This window comes from Diadema setosum, chromosome 13 (assembly GCF_964275005.1).
Source record: "Diadema setosum chromosome 13, eeDiaSeto1, whole genome shotgun sequence".
Classification (NCBI taxonomy): Eukaryota; Metazoa; Echinodermata; class Echinoidea; order Diadematoida; family Diadematidae; genus Diadema; species Diadema setosum.
This window is the reverse complement of record NC_092697.1, coordinates 4,889,178-4,911,416: the sequence shown is the minus strand read 5'-3', so window position 1 is coordinate 4,911,416 and position 22,239 is coordinate 4,889,178. Positions and strand designations below refer to the sequence as shown.

The 22,239-nt window shown below is 36.1% G+C and overlaps 1 protein-coding gene across 2 annotated transcripts; it reads left to right on the top strand.

Annotated features, from left to right (window-relative positions):
* Positions 1-18,072: 18,072 nt before the first annotated feature.
* On the top strand, positions 18,073-21,551 carry LOC140237017 (oligoribonuclease, mitochondrial-like). 2 transcript variants are annotated; one of them, XM_072316961.1, is made up of 4 exons: positions 18,073-18,192; positions 19,665-19,916; positions 20,426-20,724; positions 21,380-21,551. In XM_072316961.1, exons 2-4 carry the CDS (start codon positions 19,716-19,718, stop codon positions 21,498-21,500), a joined length of 621 nt encoding a protein of 206 aa, XP_072173062.1. In that variant the 5' UTR covers positions 18,073-18,192; positions 19,665-19,715; the 3' UTR covers positions 21,501-21,551. The 2 variants fall into 2 exon arrangements, with proteins under 2 accessions (XP_072173062.1, XP_072173061.1); XM_072316960.1 differs by lacking the exon at positions 18,073-18,192 and having other exon boundaries at positions 19,497-19,916.
* Positions 21,552-22,239: the final 688 nt, after the last annotated feature.

Genomic DNA, 22,239 nt, shown 5'->3' with positions numbered 1-22,239 from the left:
GGAAAGATATGAAAATTATTTCCTAATCCTTCCACCAGAATGATTCTTCAAAATCGGGCTGTGCCTGTATATTCCGTCGACACAAATCCTCTACTACCTTCTAAATGTTTAGAATATTGTAAAATTTTACCATTATTTTGGAACTATTAATCAAGCGTCGATCTTGCTTATATCCTAGTGTGTATAGTTTGCGATTTTTATTGTGAATATGAACACTTTCAACGCCAACAGACCGATGGTTGTGAACAATATTGTGAAAATAAATAAGAATGGCAAGTCCAAAAACACCTCTCTCCCGAAAGTGAGAAGAAAGTTGATAGTGTTTATGTGTATGTGTTTGCACTCGTGTGCGCGTATGTGTATAGTATCGGTGTAAGGGTGTATGTGTGTGTGTGGCCACATAATTTGGGTGATGTAGCTTTAAAAAGCGAGATTTTTTTTTTTTAATGATAAAGAGAATTGCGTGTATTTCGTTGATTTTTTTTTTCTCAATATAATTTTGTTCCAAGATGTCCCATCCGGAAAGGTTTATGACCTTTTTTTTATAACAAATTTACAGCAATCACAGTTAATACACTTTATGAATAAAAAATGGTAATGATGATTTAATTTTTTCGAAAAAGGAAATAACTTATATTTTTTAAGACCGAGAAGCACAATGCCTTTTACGAAAATCATGGAATTTCTGTGCAATACTTAAATGGAGTTGTTTACAAGAATCATTTTGTGTGTGTGTGTGTTTGTAACAAATAAAGACAGAATAAACTGACCAGAAAGAATATACATTGCTCATCTTTCCACTAAGAATTGTTTTTGTTAATTTGATTTTGTTGAAAATAATCAATGTTCTTTTTTCTAAGCAAAAGGTAAAAACATATAAGCATTTTTTTTTTCGTTTGGAGGGGTGGCCTTTGCGGCCGAATGTTATTGACACGTTTAAGTTGAAAGTTGTTTAGAATGCAGAGTGAAAGAATATCCATATCGGGATCGTTGGAAAGGATCACCCTTCTACCAAATATTATACAATTTGTATATTGAAAGATGCATTTCGATTTAGGTCGGAAGGTGCTATTCCTACCTTTGAGGAAGTTTATGAGAAGATAATAGAATATCGGGATGTAGAAAAATAAACCGCTTTAAGAAGAAACAAGATAGGGTTACATTTGATGAAATGGGAAAAGGTTATTTTTGGAACAAGGGCCCGGTTATAGTAAGCGTTTTTGTTTTTTATACGTATATGGTTGATAATCGTTGTTAATATCATGGTGTCAGTAGCATATGTATGTGTTTTATTTATCTTTTTTTAATTACTACATACGGAAAATTGGTAACTTTTTTCAAATATTTTAGTTATTCTATCGCCAAAACAATCCTCTCAATACCACATCAGGATTAGTGTTCGCATAACAGTAATGACGGGATGAAAACGGGGAAGAGTGAATACTATCATCAGGAAAAATAGCACCCGCTATCAAAACACATTTGTGGCCAAAATCGGAAACGGGAAACCGAAGGCTGTTTTGTTTGCTCAAGTTCTGGGCTAAATTTAGGAGCACTTGTCTATCCAAATCCCGTCGTTCCTATTTTTCCCCCTTTAATTTCCTCCTCCTTTTCTCTTCCTTCTTTCTCAATTTTTGATTCTTCTTTTTTTTCTACTTTCTCGTAATTCTCTACATTACTGTCATACCCTTTTCTTCTACTGTCATCAACCTCTGCACACATTTTCATTTTTGTAAATCTCTTCCAGCCCCAAATTAATTCTTTATAACACTATCTATCACTTTTTCCCCTACCTTCGTCATGGTCTCCGGACTTTTTGTTTTTTGTTTTTTGTTTTTGTTTTTTGGATGAACTCGTGAAATTAAATAGGGACGCGTTATCTTAGTCTTAATGATGAACATAATGACAACAACACCCACAAACTGCAGCTCAATGTAGAGTAGATGGTTTGTGATGATTTTTCCGTGGCATACAAATCAATTCAATACTATTTATTCAATGAATCAATCAATCAACCAATGAGTGAATGAATTAATACAAGTTCTGAAAGGTCATTGTTTGATAAAATACACGTTCTACTTGACTTTGATGAAAACAGGAAACAAACGGTATGTTAGATTTGCAAATGAAGAGTTTTATTGCAAAGTGGTCTCAGGGCCATTTTTAAACATTTCAAAATAAGTCCATCATCGGATAGAACAAAATTAGAACTTTCCAGTAATACCTCATTTGTAACATTCCAATGAATATTCTAGAAGTTAGGATTAAAAATATTCTGTATTTTCTTATTAATTACTTTCTTTTTAGTTTGTGCACAATACAGTAGGTATACAGTCAAGGATTGGAAAGAATGTGGCATCACAAACAGTGTATGATTATCTACATAAAATGTGTGTGTGTGTGTGTGTGTGTGTGTGTGTGTGTGAAGAGGGGGGGGGGTCACTGTGTGTGATGACTGATAAAAAACCAAACAGGAAATCAAGCGTTTGGTTGGTATCGTTTCAGATATTTTTACAAAGACCATGCCGCTAACCTAAGGCATTCCAACAATATCCTCTAAAGGATTATTAGATGAAAGTAAACAAATCGGGGTCTGTTATGCCCTTTATTACTATTCTTGGTATATGATAGATTTACCGAGCACTTGCCATATAATGAAAGTAAAAACAAGTACAACAAAACAAAGCAAAATGTGGTTTGGCCTCAAGTTAGTTTTTAAAATAGGAAAAAATATGAGAGAAAGGAAAAAACTCAAACACAATTATTATACTATGTTCATTTGAGGCGGTCTTATTTGGTGCCATTTGGTGACATTTTACCTCTGACATTAATTATATACCTATGACATTTTACCTCTGACATTAATTATCTACCTATGACATTTTTACCTCTGACATTTTTACTTCTGACATTTTTACTTCTGACATAAGTTTACCTCTGACATTTTTACCTCTGACATTAATACCTATGACATTTTTACCTCTGACATTTTTACCTCTGACATTTTTTGCTTCTGCCATTTTTACCTCTGACATTTTTACCTCTGACATTTTTTGCTTCTGCCATTTTTACCACTGACATTTTTACCTCTGACATTATTACACCGAACCTCTTATTTTCCCCCAGTCGGGTAACACACACACGAAATCATACAATTGCATTTTATACATCTTACGTCCGTCAGTGATAGACATTATTTATTATAACATACAAACAAAGGGTGAATGGGGTGGAGTCTTAATGATTAAAAAAGGTTTTCAATTTGGCGAAACTTTAGTTTTATGAAAACAAAGGCGGGACTATATAGTTTCAGAAAGAATGTAGTATGTTATCAGATTTGGACTCAACAACAATTCTCAAGATAATGATGAAAGGGTAGGACAGGATGTTCGGATTTGACCCAACCTGGTCGTAAATTGTGGTTTGATTGTTCTTTATGTAGGTAGAGGTCATTGACTGGCCGGAGGTGAAATAACATATTCAATCATCATCATTATGGTGGAATGGAAGGCATAACATTGGGGTAGTGACAACTTTGTCTTTCATTGCACAACATCCCTTTTGTTTGGAAATTAAGACTCCTCTCCAATTACTTTGTGTGTGTGGGGGGGGGGGGGGCTCAAATACAATAATTCAGTTAATATTGGATGACAAAATTAAAGATGACTGACAGTGTTCGAAAACTTGTTTGTGTTATTCATAATTGTTCCAGTCTCGAGTCATGCTTTCTTTCTCGCATTAATGTAATCATTGTACATGAAGTACTTTTTTGTTTTACATAATACATTATGTACTTTTTTTTCTTCCTCTTGCCATAAATTCGCAATACATGAAATGATAATACATTCTTTAAAACAAAATATATAAAACAACAACAACATTAAAACAACACAAAACGAAACAAAAAGCACACAGATGTACCTTTTTTTTGACGCTTTTTATAGCCTTTATTCAGACCAATCAAATGAAATTGTTACATTGTAGTGACACAAAATATAACTATAATACACTGTTTAACGGACAACAATAGGTTCTGTGCAAAATATAGATAAAACATACATAAATTGTGCACATTTGACTTGATTCAGTCACCAGTCTGAATAAAGATTTTATCTAAAACAGATACAAAAAAAAAACGTGAGAGGTAATGGACTTACAAAACCTTTAAAATGTATTCTATTCACCAGTTATGAACATCATAATGACTAATATCTCTCTGGGTCTTATGCAAGTGGAGATTCAAAGCCAGATAATATTTGATTAAGTTTTAATGGTATGAGGATCAGAGAAAATAAACAAGTGGAGGGGGCAAAGCTGAAAACACAGGATATTCAAATCATTTTAAATAGATTGACTGAGGTAAATACAATATATATATATATATATATATATATATATATATATATATATCTTAACAAGATGCAATAGTTAAACCCGGTATTTCATGAAGTATAATTTTCCCATTTCGCGTAGTGTAATGTCAATTTATCCTTTAATGTTGCTTTTTCATATTCAGACTATTTTGAGGTGGCAATTGCCCTACATATTTCTTCACAGGTTGGAACTCTTCCAATTTTACGATTAGCATAAATCATATACTTAATCAAAATTAACACATGATTCAACAAGGCATTGAGTTTGACATTTTCCCTGAATCCAAGTAAAACATCCAGCCAATTTATATTGATAAACTGAGGAAAGTTTAGTTTATTTCCTACCTCGTTCCATATTCGATAAACTAAAGGACAGTCATGAAATATATGATATGTTTCGACCTCTTCCCTACAAAAGGAGCACAGATTTGAATGTGTTATTCCAAACTGGTAAAGTTTATCATTACAAAAAATAACATTGTGCAGAAGCTTATACTGGAATTCTCTCAGCTTCCAGTCTAGTGTTGAAATTCTAGGAATAGAGAAACAAACTGCAGTTGCCGATCTATCCATGTTTAAAGCTAATACTTCTGGGTGTTTGGAAAGGAAAGAATCTTCAATTGTACCAATACAAATATTGTAAATCATTTTTGAAGATACTGACACTAAGGGGTACACTTTTTTGTTAATATTCAGATTAATTTCAAAAACATCAGCAGGGTTATCATTCAAAATATATCCCTCACATTACCTATTCTCGCCACCTTCCACTCTGCTGGAAAATTATTGTACAATTCATAAAGAGAAATTAAATCGTCTACATTTAAAACCTTTCTAATAAAATGCGCCCCTGATCTAATTTTTCCACCAGCGTCAATAACGTGTTTAACTTGAAAAACATTAGCGTTAAATAATTTTTCATTAAAAGAAAAATTCCTTCCTTAAATAAAAATTATATTAAAAATTATTTGATTTTCATTGTGCGTTTCTTTATTAATAACATTCTTTCCTTTCAAATAATTCCATATATCTAAAAATTCTAAATGCAAATTCGGCGCTTGAATGTTTAATAACCGGGGATCATAATTACAGTGAAAAATTAATCTCCCTCCCACTTTCTCAAATACATATTCAAAAAACTGTTTCCACTTCATATTCTTATCACCTCTAAAAAGTCTCTTAATCCACATTACGCGCTGGGCATACACCATGTACCTAAAATTCAGCATTTTCATTCCCCATTATCATAATTCATATACAGTAAGTTTCTCTTTATTTTGTCACGACCATTCCAAATAAAATTAAAACAAATCGTTTCTACCTCTCTGAAAACCCATCGAGGTACTGACATTATTGAAGAAACGTATAATAGTTTAGATATAGCAAATACTTTAACCAGTTGAATTTTCCCAAAGAGGGTCAAATCCCTTTGCTTCCACCATCCCAACAATCTTTTTATTCTACTCAAAATTTCTTTATGATTCATTTCTTTTTTAACATTAATATCTAAAGAAAAATATATTCCTAACACTTTAACTGTTTGAACCAATTTGTCCAGCGTTATTCCAGTCAGGTTATCATTAATCTTACTAGAAGACCCCAGTTTCATAATATATGTCTTATCCCTATTTATTTTTAAACCTGATATGTAATAAAAAGAATCCAATATATTATCTAATCTTTCTATATTATCACGTTTTTCTTTCACAAAAATTGAACAATCATCTGCATACATTACTATCTTTGTCTCCATATCACCAATCAAAATACCCTTTAAATCTTTTTCATTCCGAATAAACAATGCTAGTGTTTCTATAATCAACAAAAAAGGTATGGAGACAAGGGATCCCCTTGCCTTACTCAACTGCCTATTTCGAAGTATCCCGTGGAGAAGCCTCCATTCATAACACAACTAATTGCATTATTGTATAATACTTCTATCCATCTACAGAAATGTGGACCAAAACCATATTTTGTCATTAATAATTTCATGTAAGAGTGTGAGACGGTGTCAAAAGCTTTCTCAAAATCGACTGTAACTAAATAGCCCTGCACATTGTATACCTGCGTATAAAATATAATATCATCAATAATCCTTTTATGGCCTCTCCAATATTCCTCTCAGTTAAAAACCCAACTTGATCTACGTGTATCACTTCTCCTAATACCAATATTATTCTTTCAGCTAACACTCTAGATAAAAGTTTATAGTCTACATTAAGAAGAGTGATTGGTCGGTAATTACGAATATATAAAGGATCTTTATCTTCTTTTTTAATTATTGTTATTACGCCCTGTCTTTGTGAGATTGATAATTCCCCTCTCTCAAAAGATGCATTAAAGGATTCTAAAACAAGGTTTCCTATATCAGACCAAAATGTTCGATGAAATTCAACTGTTAATCCATCATTTCCTGGTGATTTATTTAAAGGCATTTTATTTAATATCGAAATACATTCACCCATTGTAATTTTCTCATCACATGATTTTTTACTAACTTCAAATAAAAATTAAAATGGGGCATATCAGTAAAAAGATCCTCTTTATTGTCTATTATCTCACACTGAGTATACAAATTTTGGTTAAATTTTTTGAATTCTCTCAGAATCTGCTTCGGATCAGTGATTTCTACATTATCTTCTAATTTTAATTTATCTATAAATGTTTTCCTCTGGTTAGATGCTAATATTGTTTAAAATAATTTTCATTAATTTCACTGTCCTCAAACCACTTAGCTCGCGATCTCACTTTTAACCCCGCTACTTTCTGATCATATAATAATTTCATCTCATTTCTTTTCAATTCTAATTGATGTAAAATATCATTATCTTTGGAAATAATTAACAATTGTTCTAAATCAGAAATATTTTTCTGTAATTTCCATATTTTTTTCCTGTATTTCTTGCGCCTTTCCTTTCGAATATTTCTTTGTTATTTCACGAATTTTCATTTTAACAAAATCCCAAAGGACTCTAACATCTGTAAACTCCTTCTTTCCTTGCTCTACTAGTATTATAGATTTAATTTCTGCTCTCAGGAGATGTACATATTCTTTATCTAAACACAAACTATTAAACTTCCAATAAGATGGTCCTATGTTCTTTAGGATGTTATAATTCAAAAACAATCGTAAATGAATAGCCGAGTGATCAGGGGCAATTGATGAGAAAATATTACACTCTGAAATTTGCTTCTCCAGTTGATTAGAAATTATCCAATAATCTAACCTACTTTGTATTAGAGGGTTCTTCTGCTTGTATGTAAATTGGATCTTATCTTGATTTCTTTTCCTCCATATGTCTAACGCATCGAAGGTTCCAAGAAAATGTTCGAATTCTAAACTAAACTGATGGCCTATAGTACTCCTTTCACTCGAAATATCATAATCAAAATTTCGAATCATATTAAAGTCCCCACCAATAATCATAAGGGAGTTTTTTACATTAAAATTGTTGAGATGATCACTTAAAGGCATAATTTACCATTTGCAGATGAAAGCATTAGTGCTTTAAAATAGTTCTAAAATGTGAGTTAGGGATAGAAACAACCACTGTCAAAATTTGAATCCGTATAATGGATGTTAAGTGTTGTTAAATACACAAAATGTGAACAATAGTTATAATAAAAATGTTTCCAGACTAAACCGTATACAGTTACGGTTTATTGAGAAAAATCCTGATATCTCCTTATATTTTAGGTTTTATGGCAAATATTTCATATGGTAGGATGTTTTATGATACAACAGACCTACACATATGCATTAAATGTGATATCTTGAACATTTTTGAAATCACTGCTCCCAAAGGTATACTGGACCTTTAACTTGTTTAAAAGATCAATTTGCTCTTGCTGTTTTTCTCGAACCGGAAAATAAACATTGCAGAAAATGTAACTTGTATTGGATACTTCAATCTCCAATAATATGTATCTCCCTTCTGAGTCACCCTCATGCTTCAATACCTTCAACTTCAATTTATTTGATATGAGGACACAGACTCCCCGACTGTGGTTACTCCCATGACTAAAAAAAAAACAGTGCCCGCTCCACTCCCTCTTCCACTGGTCCTCTAGTCAATTGTACTAAATGTTTCCTGAAGAAAAATTATATCTCCTCTCTCCATACTCCATTTAGCTATAGCATTTCTTTTGGTAACTTCCCTAAGACCCTTAACATCTAAAGAGACTAAACTTAATGTATCTGATTTCCTACTCATTTTATATTCCATCACCTTGCACTTTTAGAAACATACAAAAACAACACCGACAAGAACAAAAATATATACAAAAAAGAACTAGTGCAATATCCCTTGTTCTTACAAGAGGAGTTGCTGTGAGCTCTCCCCTTCTCACTCACTTTCATTAAAATGTTTCCATAAAATTAAAATACTCTAATGATTGTGTGCAAAACATTATTCACGCTTTCTTCTGCATCCCTGTTTTATGGTACATAGTATCATTAATGTAACTTAAAGCAGAGAAGGTAGCTGGCTAGCCACGATTACGGGTGTTTCTTTCATGGCACATTACACGTAGGCCTAACATAGAATTCCCTGTATATTGTGTACATTAAAAAAAACAGTGGCAGAAAATTCCAGTTATACATCACCATGCAGTTCCTGGCAGCACTTGCTATAGAAATTTTGTACCTGGCTCTTTCCTTCTTATTGACTCTTGGCACGGCGTGACCAGCACCTTACTCATTGCGCATGATCATAACAGTAGCCACGCCCCACACAGTGACTTGTCATATTCCAAGGTGCATTTTCTAAACGCAAATTCAAAAACTACACTCAACACAAAAACGACCAATCTATTCTTGCATGCCCAGAAACCGCTCATTCTATTGTGTAAGTATCCCAGTGTCAGAAGATTCTATAACTATTGTATCCGGGCTTGTGTACGTTTTGTATGCCTTAAATAACTGTCGCGTGACAAAAAAAAAAAAAAATCTTAACCTACAATCCAGCGCTGTACATTTACATACATTTTATTTCTTCTACGCGTACATTACTATACAAATGATGCACAGGATAGAGTGCATTAGTGTAGGCGTAGTGCACTCGAGGGTATTTACAATTGTGAAACATGCACGAGGCGAAGCCGAGTGCATGTTGCACTACATTGTAAATACCCGAGAGTGAGCTACGCCTACACTAACGCCACGAAATAATCCTGTGCATCATTTGTTTTATAAAATGGGTCGAAAATTCGAAAACTAACATCATTTTTCAGCGTTTTTCACGTACCTTTGTGGGTCAAGACGTCCGAAGATGTTCGTCCCAAACTTTTACGCACGTCGCACTCGCGGAAGTCCCGCACATACAGTATAAGTATAATGGGGGGTTGGGTTTCCGGACACCCGCATGAAAACTTACTTATTTTACATAGAATATGCACCCTTTACCTTAAAGACTTGATATAGACTCCTCATATAGGCCTACTAGACAACATACTCTGAAAACGGCGTGAGAATTAACCTGCTAAATCGTTGGATTTGCTCTTCAAAGTGACTCCATGTACGCGTCCGGTCCCATAACGCTTGGTCTACTGTACTGTACAAAGTGTACGTATATGTATAGTATAGTACAGTATACGTACGTACGCCACATATGTTATGCACAAGGGAAGACAGGCCGGCCGGCCGGTGTCACAGGCGATCCGTTCCGGCCAGTCGATAAGTTCCGCCGGAACTTATCGGCGGACTTTGGCCGGTATATCAGATCCCCCAGATCCAATCGGCGTGATTTTTGCCTCACCGCCGATAAGATCCCCCACCGCCGATTCGATCCGGGTCTATACCGTACAATGTATACAAAGTGGTAATGGGGAAACACCCCTTCAGTAAAATGTACTCTTCCAGTCTCCCTCTACAGCAAATGAACTTCTCCAAATCTCTCTGACCAGCCAACCGAATAAAGTTGCCAATTTGAAACCCGGACTACAAAACGATTCCCCTTTTGCCCCTCTCCCCCTCCCTTATCTCTTTCGTCGTCATGGTGGCCATGGTACAGTCACAGAACTCTGCTCTGTAGAGTTCTGCACGATGTGACGTTGATCATGCCAACCTATCTCTGATTTGAATCATTTTGAACAGAATGATCGAATGAGTTACTGTAATTGGAATGTTCGGCATGCTTCATGTTAACTTCTGTTATACAAGGAGCTTCATATTAAACATACTATGAGCTCAAATAGTCCACCTTCATTTTAATGTCTATTTTCAGGGCACAGAGTCTAATTTACTAACCTAATCATTTTAGTGCGATATTTTTATAACGACCAATGTAATCGCCAACGTCATACATGCACGTTCGTTTGGTTCATTATTTTTTCAGTTGTAACAACTAAGAATGACGGGATGAATTCTGTTTTTGTGTGTTCAGTTGTCTTTATTATATCTTGTGTCCGTGTGTATGTGCATATGAATGTGTGTGTGTATGTGAGTATGTTGTTTTTTTTCTCTTTTGGGGAGGCGGTCTATCTGTACACAGAGATTACTTTAAACAGGCAAGGTATTCTAAAGAGATACAGTATAGTTTTGGTTGAGATGGGCGATTGAAAATTTAACGTTTTGCAAGATAATCAGAAAGCACATTTGAAATAGAGAGCATACGATTCTAAGAGAAATTGAAAGTTCATTATACAAAATCGGTTTGGACTGAAAAAAAAAAATACATGTGTAGTGGGCAGATAAGGTGGGTCAATCCTTTAATTAGGGTCTCTTTGTTTATACAGTACGTATAAAAAAAAACACGCAACAAGATTTGATTTCAAATTTGTGAAGATTGTGTTAACTTTACACCAAAGTGAGTAGCAGCAAATACTCCTCTTCAAAATGATATTTATGCATACATGGTCATGGATGGCGAAGGTATCATTCTTTTTAGACAACTTGCGGGGTAAATTGGACTTGGGACCAAGTTTAGACACTGCAAGAACCAATGCACCTTATCAGAAATTAACTTAACAAATGGAATAATGAAATTAATAATCACAACTTACCACTGTTTTTATTTTTCCGGATATCTCTTTTTAACATTACATCCCATGCCCCTCAACATGGCCACCATTCCTTCCCACACAAAGATTAGCTCTTTTCTACATCTCACGCACAGCTCTGCGAATCATTGTGGCTTGATGGCGTAGAGCTTTAAATTCATCAGTGATTCTTTGTCTCTTTGCAATGTCAGGTTGAGGGATAATGAACACTTTGCTCTTGAAAAAACCCCAAAGAAAAAACAAATCGCAAGAAGTCAGATCCAGAGATTCTGGTGGCCAATCCACATCATGATACAAGGCAATCGCCCGATTTCCAAATACCTCAGCCAATCTGTTTCTTACTGCAACAAGTCGATGGGCTGGTGCACCATCCTGTGCCCACCATAGGCGTCTGAACACATCCCTTTGTTGCACAGGAAAATTTTCCATTAATTCAGGAATCACATGTTCATCTAAAATTTGTAAGCATCCATTTTCGTTGCAAAGAAGAGGGGCCCTAGGTATGTCTCACCAGTCTGTACATTAAAAAAAAAAAGTGAATTGAAAAGGATTTTTGCTGGTCTCATAACTGAAACTTGGTCCCAAGTCCAACTTGACCCATTGTCCAAAAAGAATGATTACTCAGCCATCCATGACCGTGTAAGAATGAATAAGATGTTCAGTTCAAATTTCATATTTCCATTTCCTCAATGATGAGATTACAAAATTAATGACAATAAAACAAGAATCATGTCTTTTGATTGAAGAAGAAGAAGAAAAAAACATTCTTGACACAAATGTATATGGTCATATCATATGAAGATATCACAAATAAGTATCAGAAATATGATGGGGCCTACATACAAAGCTTTAACGCTTGTAAAACTGTACGGTTCCCTAATATATAGGCACATATTATTCGGAGAACGGATATGTTTGTCTTGACCAACTAAAATTATATCAGTACAAAAATCGATAAAGGATAAAGTAATCACAAACCAGACTGTATACGGATCTCGCGGTGTTTGAAAAGGAATGCTATGTATTAAAAAATGTACTTGAAGCTGCGGACAAGTACAAAAGACTGGGAGTATAAAAAAAGTTGCTAAACACTCGGAAGTGTGTATGCACTAAGTAATATCTGTTTTAATTTGCGTTTGAAGGTGAATAAAGACAGAGAAGAAGTAATATCTTGAGGGAGGTCATTCCAATATCTGGGTCCAGTAAATATAATTGTTTTCTTTGCAAAAAAAAAAAAGTACGGGGAAGGTGATATTATATATAGGCGTCACTCTTGCAAGTGGGATAACAGTGTTCCTTTTGAACATGTGGATAAAAACAGATGGTAATTAGTTGTTAGTTTATACATGAAAATTCCGAGATTGTAATAATATAGGTCTGGAATTTTCAGAAATCTGTTTTGATGAAAAAAAAAAACAAAAAACAAAACAAAACAGTTGGTATGAGCAAAATATCCAGCGTGGTTTATGATTCTTATTGCACGCTTCTGAATTCGGAGAAGGGGATCTAATTATGAGTGAATTGCATTTCCCCACACCATTGGAAATGGAAAAATTGGATGTCATTGAAAAGGGGAGATATATGGCTTTATGATGTTGCTACTTACTTTGGAGTAAAGTAAACACCATCTTCACAAATTCGAAATTAAATCTTGTTGCTTTTTTTTTATACGCACTGTAGCTACATATATCTCAGCAATTTGAAGCTAATTTGTGTAAAATGAACCTGAATTCTAAAAGAATTGAATGCTGTTTAGTATTACAGGTTACTCATTATTTGTTTGTTCTGAACACCATCTTATAGTCAATACTGTACCATCTGTTCAATCTTGAATGTCTTCCCTTTTCATGATAGGGACCGCCCCCCCCCCCCCCAAAAAAAAAAAAATCGTCTGTTATTGAAAGGGGATGGCTAATAACTGATCATTGGAATCAGTGGGAATGCTGGGGGATGATTGTTCCAATCCTTGGGGGATTCATTTAGGAGTACATTTTTTTGTTCTGTGAAAATTATTTGCTTCATAATGGTCTCATATTCAAGTAATGTGCAGTTTAATGTTTCCGGGTTAGCATGCCTGTATCCAGTGACGAGGAATTAAACAACACATTACTTGAATATGAGACCGTTCTTAAGCAAATGATTTTCATACGGACTCTTTAATGAATCCCACTAGAATTGGAACAATCATCCCCGAGCATTCCCACTGATTCCCATTGATCAGTTACTAGCCCTCCCCTTGAAAGAAATTAGAGTGCATGCAAAATATGGGGTATCACAAACTCACGTAAATTTTCTGATTTCTCGTGATACCATAACTTGAATATCCAAACAGTGCACCTATGTCCGAAATCTGGTGTTCCACAAAAAAGTTACTTTTTCTCTTCGTAAACATTAAGTTTCATTCATATAAAATTATGTACATACATCTTCAATGGAAATACATATTACATGCACATGTAAAAGGTGTGAAGCCAAGAGTGGCAATGGGATAGACAGAAATTGAAAGAGATAAGAAAATGAAAAACAGCTATAGTAAACTACATGTAACATGAATTGACAGGAAACAGACAGAAATATGGCTTAATGTACCCAAAATTGAATCTTTATAAATAAAAAGTAAAAAGGGTAAAAGCGGTAGGCTAACAAAGAGAGAAAAAAACTCATAGAATTAAAAATGAAAAATAAAGAAGAGATTTAGAGTGCAAAGGACAAAAATAAGGAGAAAAGTAAGCAAAGGAAAATGTTATTTATCTCGAGTTATAATAACTTTAAATCAACAGCTTAAAATAAAGAAATTTTAATCCATTTTGTCTCATCACGGCATACGGGAGAAGTCCTTGGAGTGGTTCAGGAGAACCGAAAAACAATATTCTCTGAACGAGAATAACTCAAGTTTCAATATATTAAATGTGGCGTCCCTCAGGGTAATATAAATTAGGTGCTTTGCTTTTTATAGTTTATATTAATGATTTCTACAAATCATCTGACATATTCTCATTTATGCATTTTGATGATGATTCAAACGTGGGGTTGTTTTTTTCTCATCAAAACCCAGTTACTCTCGTAGACACCGTCAACTCTGATTTGAAAAAAAAAAGTAACTCAGTGGATAAGATCTTCATAAACCCTTCAGAAAATTAAGTACTAGTATACACTTTTTAGTAAATCCTTATAAATATTAAGCACAGAAATCATTTTGATGATACTCGATTAGATCGTGTATCCTATGTAAGCTTTCTTGGTATCAGAGAAGATGAAAAACTTTCGTGGAGGCCTCATGTTATTAAAATAAGTAAAATGATTAGCGTAATATTGGTATCGCATTCCAATGTCTTCTGTGTTAACATTGTATTTTCTTTGATAAAATTACCTTATCTCAAATACGAAATTTTAGCATGGGGCAGCGCCCATCAAATTTTATTAGATAAATTATTGTTATTGCAAAAATATAGGCCCTACTTCGTATTATCTGTGGGGTTTCGCCACTCGGATTCATTATTCATAAAAAAATATAAGATTTGAAAAATTAAAGATTTGTTTCTTTTTCAACTGGGTCAATTCATGTTCATCTATACAACACAAATGTTCTCCCCAGTAGTTTTAATTCAATGTTTCCACGAAATCGATGGTTTCATGATCATCCTTTACACCAAGGCGGTCTGAGTTTCATCTACCCCTTTTGAGAACCTTTAGCTCAGAATGCATTTATATACACTGGCTCTAGATTTTGAAATTTCTTCAGTTCTGAAAAAAAATCTCCATTATTATACTCTAAAGCGTTTTTTTTTTTTCTTAAATTCTGGCTCAGATATTTATTTTTTATTATCTATATAGGTTACAGCAAATAAAGATTCATCATCGGTAACACCCTAACGCAATGAAAAAAAAATCACATTATAAAGTAATGAATTTAGGCATTTCATTTCCATAATTTTTCCACAGCTGCATGCAGTCACCAGCTGCTGTCCGAAATACATCCTCAATCATCAGGCAATAATTGAGCAAACTGAGGCTGGATAGAACACTGATGGTTCTTTTCTACAATTCCTTTATCAAATCTATCGTCATGTATAGCTTGATTTTGTTTTTATGGCAATCTTACACAAAAGGACAAGGCTATAGAATCGATAGACCGCGAAAGTGGCAAAATATCATTGGGTTGGAATTACCAGTGGTACAGGATTTACACGTGGAAAGAATGATGGTCAAGGTAAACAAGATAATGACCGATTTAACACACCGTCTGTACGGTTACTATTGCCTGAACAGATCAGGTATCAGACTCTCTCCTCCTCGCACAAAGCGTACCCGTTTTAGAAGTGCATTTGTCCCGGATTCCATTCACACGTATAATACCAGAGTATAAGTTGTAATGATTAGTTTTTGGTGTATTTATTATTATCATTATTATTTTACTCCCGCATATCCAGAGAGTTTGGGTGACTGTCATGTTTCTCGTGTGTGTTTGATAGAGAAATCATTGTTATGGTAATTTTTTTTTTTTTTTTTACTCCCACAGTATTTAAGTTATGTAATTTTAAACTTGGAATATGTAATGATTTACAGGTGTACATGCAAGACACATTTGGTGTTATTTTGATGAGGCGCTGCCATGGTAATTATTATTATGATATATATATATATATGAATGTTATGAATTATGAATTATTCAGATGTATTCGGATATGTAGGTGATATATTGTTTGGTGTATAATGATGATATATGAAAGGATATTATCAAATAAATCTATGAGTGGAATACATGTAGTTGTAAATGTCGGGTTAATGTATTATGTTATTATGGTGCATACGTTACTGTATGTTAATGTGAGTGAGTTTCATTTTGTACTCTATGACATGTCTGATTGTGGTGTACCTGTGATGAATTGAATGTTAATTTTGTTGCGATATCCAACGTATAAAGAATTTCCAGAGTGGACAATGTGAGTAATCAATCAATAAATCTCCTCTTCCGTTTATCCTGTTCAGCGTGTATGCATTCTCTCTCTCACTTTCTCTCCTTCTTCCTTTAATTTTGTTTTTGCTCTAATCCTTTCATTCGTAAATTCCCCTCAAGTTTAGTCATGTCACGTTGTTGTGTCTCTGTTGTTTGTTTTATTTTGTCTTATTTTTTGCATTATACATGATTACGTACTTGTAATTATAATAAGTATTATTGGAGATATTTTAGAGTGGTCTAAAATCTACAAGCAATGCTTTTTAGTGGACCTCTTAGTTCTCATTTTTACCCTGCAACATAACTTTGTTATTCCAGTATGTGTGCATATCTTTATTAGTTTTTTAATTACCATTGAATGTCATACTTTGTAGTGTATATTTGCTTATGATTACATTTTTGATTTACTTTGTGTTATGTTTTGTTGAAAGAAAAATGAGAATAAAATAAATAAATGAAATGAAATCCACATGCATAGCTCCATTTTAATCCCCTGCACACACATTAACAATTTGTTTGCAGACTATTAGACCAACATTTTTTTTTTTTGAAGTACAGCTGAACAATAATTTTCTTATCAGAACAAAGCTCACCAAAAAAAAAAAATTTTATCCTTGCTGTACCCTACCAGCAAAACCTCCCTCTTTCTTCCTTCTCACTTCAAGCAGTCTCCTATAAATGTAGGACCTATAACCATAGTATTATCATGCTCTTTCGTTGAACTGTTCTTTGAAGTTTTGTCTATAAATAAAGGCTAATCGCACACTGTGCAACGGCTCCAGATGATCAGGGAGGTGAGTCTCAAATCCCTGAGATGATCGACTCGTACGTATTTGTGCATGCTGTTTAGCTAATACATTGTAGGCCCTACAGTAATTCATTTCTTCGCGCCACTTGTACGAGGCTATAATATGATTTATTTAAAGGGAAATTATCAGAACGTTAAAATAACAATGTCCTTTATATCATTTGAAAAATGAAGAAATAGCTTTCTTAGATTTTTTAATTGGGTATAGACATCCACAATAAACAGATATTATTTTGTTTTTAATGAGGCCTACTCGCACAACCCGGATAGGATCGGCGGTTGTGGAACGTTTCTGCGTACTGCCTATTGTGCGGTATATTCGTTCCGCGGAACTAATCGACTGGTTTCGGCCGGTATATCAGTTCCCCCGGAACCCGGAACGGATCGACTGTGACACCGGCAGCCCGAACTAGAAGTTGTTTACAGTATTGACAGCGCGTACGCGTATGCATGCAATTCATCAAAGGAGCCGCCGCGCGCACAGACGATCGGCAATCTACCATAGGATTACAGGCAGTGCAATAGTACTGAAGTAAAGGAAGGAGGTGTGTCTCATTTCAGAGCTTCCTATTGGCTACATTCTTGAACCCATTTTATAATAACTATTATACAACACATGTATGGAATCTTGCCATCTGATTGGATAAATGCTGGTCACATGACATTCAGAGGAATCGGCTATCCAATGCTCACACTCAATGGCAGTGCAATAGTCGACTATTGAACGGTACAAGCGAGCCGGCAGTGCAATAGACCCTAGGACACACTGAACTTGTGTATCGTACAGCTAGCTGGCATTGATGATGCATACGCGCACCCGTAGGGTTTGCGCTGCGCCAGCACGCAACAACCGTTTATGTGTACCATACCACCACCGGTCACCTACGCACGTCGCACGGCCATGCCACCACGTTATCATGGCTACGTAGACCTACCTCTTTTCACCCGAGCTTTGTTCTCGTCTCTGATGAGGATCTCAGCGCATTGCTAATCATGAGTGAAATGCAGCAGCAAATACTAAGAAAGTGATCAAATACAGTATGCTTTAAATAGAGGTAAGCAAACTCTCTAGACCTAGCTATATAGGGTTTAGTTAGACCTTTTTCAAGACCTAACTAGGGGGCCTACCAGAGATCGAGCCAGTGGCAGTACGCTAGTTGGCCTAACGTTAGGCGTAGGCTTTCGCATACGTAGTTCTCGATCTACCTATTTAGGGTTAAAACATATCTATTTGTGGTCCAAACTGTAGGCCATGCCTAAATATTTCGATATCATGTGTTGTATAAAACAAATATTCAATGTTTATCATTCGTGCGACGGTACCGAATATTACATTCGGTACAAGTTTAACCGTTCTATTCAACTCCGCTTCGCGTCGTTGAATAGAACGGTTAAACTTGCACGCTCATGTAATATTCGGAACCGTCGCACTCATAAACATTGAATATTTGTATAATAACGAGACATGACCCAACCTAAAGCAGTGCTAATGATCCACATTGCTAGCCACACCCCCTGTTAGCGATTGGGCCACCTGACTTTGACACTAGTGACTTATTATTCAAACAGTTGGTCACAAGTGTATCTTCCATGACACCTTTCGTCAATGACACCCCCTCCCCCCTCGTCTTTGCTTATATGTACTTGGACCGTAATCTACATTAATGTGGCTATTGATGCGTAACAAAGAATACTCTGCCTGTAGTGTACCACATCTTGCATGTACTGACATTTGCAAGACACGACCCACCCTTATTCATGGCGCATGATTTCATAAATCAGCAGCAACACATATTAAACATTTTGCTATATTTTGGTGGTTACATGTGGTCACACTCATGTCTTTACATGTACTGCTGGGTGCAATGCATATAAGATATTGATATTATCAAGGGTCCACTGCACATAGATAAATCATCACTGCGTTACTCTATATATACCAAATCCTAAGGATATTGAGCCAGAACTTTGTGTGTAATTTTTTTCCCAATTAGTAAAAAAAAAAAGAAAAAAAAAAGAAGAAACTCCAAAACAAATGACTATATCTACCCACTTTTTCAAGGGATCTCTATATAACAATTATCAAAGTTTATTGGTATACTAATCCATCAATTACGATCATTACATCATTATGTATTCCATCGACACAAGTCTTGCCAAATTTGATTCTGGTATAGCGCCATCTCGTGTTTAGATTTCGCCTGGCACCAACAAATGCCCATCTATTGCACATTGCACAAGAATTTTGTCGGAGCTTGCATGATCAACGTGGAACCGAACTAAACAGCGCTCAGCAGCGCCATATGCATGGATACTGAGCACGCAAACCATCGGTACTGCGCGCGGCTGGCCTCTGGCACCACGTCTTCCCCCGACAGGCTGGGCTGCGTTGGCCGTCAACACACGGCTACCACACTCTCTAAACCGAGGTCCCTAAACTGAGGTAGGCCTAGTTAGTGAACTTGAGAAACATCTCGTTGAATCATCGATGTTTTTGTCAAAACTCCGTCACATCTTCCGCCCTCAGTATTCCAAGAATTTTTTCTGCCAGCGTGGTATTACTTGTGCCGCCGCTGCGATGAGTAACAATCACCATCATCATCATCATCACCACAACCAGCCCGCCGGAAGAAGAGGAGGTCGGCCAAAGAAAATTGAGGAGATGAAAAGTCGCCTCGTGTGGGTTGACCTCGAAATGACGGGACTTGACGTGAACACGTGTCATATCATAGAGATGGCTTGCCTGATTACAGACCAGGACCTGAATGTAGTCGCTGAGGTAAAGTTTTTGGTAATGAAAAGACTGTACAACATGATCAATAACTGTCTTAAATTATCAGGTTATATTATAATTTTCTAGTCTGGAATTTACACGATGATCATGATGGTACAGTAAATTAAGCTATTTCAGCATTATCTCTTTGATGCTGTGGCCTATAAATCTATGGTAAGCTGATATCTGATAGTTGTGTCTCTGCCTGCTGCTGGTCATCATTCCTGTGAACAAACTTTTCTCTCGTCCAAAGGAAATCCAGTCTTTTGACACAAGTCTTGTCAGACTAGATGTTCTACTATCTACGTTACATCCATGTTTTCTCTGCAGGGATTTTCACATGGGCTCTAGAAAGTTCTATCTGCAGGTTGTCAATAATAACAGTTGATCACTTGGGGCAGGTTTGACTGTTTGATATTTAAGGTGCAGGCTTGCCAGATTACACTTTTATTCTTACAGTGTATGTTTTCTTATTAGATGAGTGATTCTCTATGCACCTTCCTACCACATACCAGGGACCCAATCTCATTGTCCACCAACCAGAGGATGTGCTGTCCAGCATGAATGACTGGTGTGTCCAGCACCACACTGACTCTGGCCTGGTGGACGCCGTGCGGGCCAGCAAGACGACCCTGCAGCAGGCGGAGTACGAGATGCTGGCCTTTGTCCGGGAGCACACCTACCCCAAGCTCTGCCCGCTGGCTGGCAACAGCATCCACGCCGACAAGGCCTTCCTCGTCAAGTACATGCCGCAGTTCATGGATCACTTGCACTACCGCATTGTAGACGTCAGCACGGTCAAGGAGCTGTGCAGGTGAGTGCCTCATCATTGTGACATCATTGGCTTATAAAGAGAAGTCTGACATTAACCTTTGTGGACTGCTGCAGGCTAGTGCCCATTGTCACAGAAGAATTCAGAGAAATGATTTCTGCAAATGACAATGGCATATGACGCTAAGCACACATCGGGCAGAAAAGTTTTGAGAGTTTTCAGAGAGACGTGGCACTCAAGGGTGAGAAATAGACTTGACAATTGCTGTTTTCTCAAAGTGTGGTGGTGATACAGTTTTCTGTTTGATGTCACTGATGATGATGATACGTGTGATGTCCCTGTCCATCATCATCATCTTTTCCTCAGGCCCATAACACTAAACTTTTGAGACACAAAATGTTCAAAGAATCACCACATTGGCCATGTATCTATTAGTGCTGTATTAAACCTGTCATAAACAGAGATTTTATTTTTAGTCAAATGTATTCAGGAATAATCAAATAATCATCACATCATTAATTTATTTGCAGCATTTATGCCTTTCTGAGTTTGAGATAAGATCCAGTAAACAAATCTCCAATATTCACGGTATCACCATTTTCCACTTATTTTTCAACCATATGAACAAACCACTTAGCAGTTGTTGTTCAAGTCAGAGCTTTGACTATTAAGAAATCGTGTTGTCTTCACCCTTCAGGCGGTGGTATCCAGAGGAATATGCGGCGGGGTACCAGAAGAAAGCATCTCATAGAGCCCTGGATGACATTAAGGAGAGCATAGAGGAGCTCAAATACTACCGGCAAGCCATCTTTAAGTAGATGCAGACGGGAACCTCTCCACTACCACTGCCCTCACCACCACCACCACCACCACCACCACCAAAAGCTTTCTGGCCACCCCCATGGGTTGATGACCTTTGAGATGGAGTTCATTTGACAACCGTTTTGCCAGAGTGAGACCAGGAGACTGACAGTTGTGCACTTCAGCTGTGTGCTTGTGGAGTGTGTCTGTGCAAAGAACTTACAATCTCTCTCTTTTTTAATTCTCTCTCTCTCTTTTTTTTTTTAATAGCATAAGAGTGTTTGACACTCATGTGAACCTTCTAGTGGAAGATATTTGTTTTATAAAGAAACCAGGTGATGTAGAACTGTGCCATCTTATGATTTTATCAGGGTTGGCTCTTCAGCGTTTCAGCACTTTCTTGTTCTTTGTAGCTTGCAGGGTCTAGAAAGCAAGAATCTGTCTCGCACTCACAAAGTGCATATTGTGTCACATTATGGCAAAAAGCCAAAAAATGTTAGCAAAAACAAGTTGTTCATGACAGACCATATGGTAACAGGGTAGGTAGGTCGTTGATTTTTTTTTTTTATTAAATCAGATACTATCAGAGTTTGCCCACACAGCACACACACACACACACAAAAGCACTCAAGGAGGCACATATGTGTACATGCATACTGCATATAGTTCATGCACACACACGCACAATTACACACAAACAAACACATCCACATTGACACCCTACACACCCGTGCATGCAGACATGCCTTTTCTTAA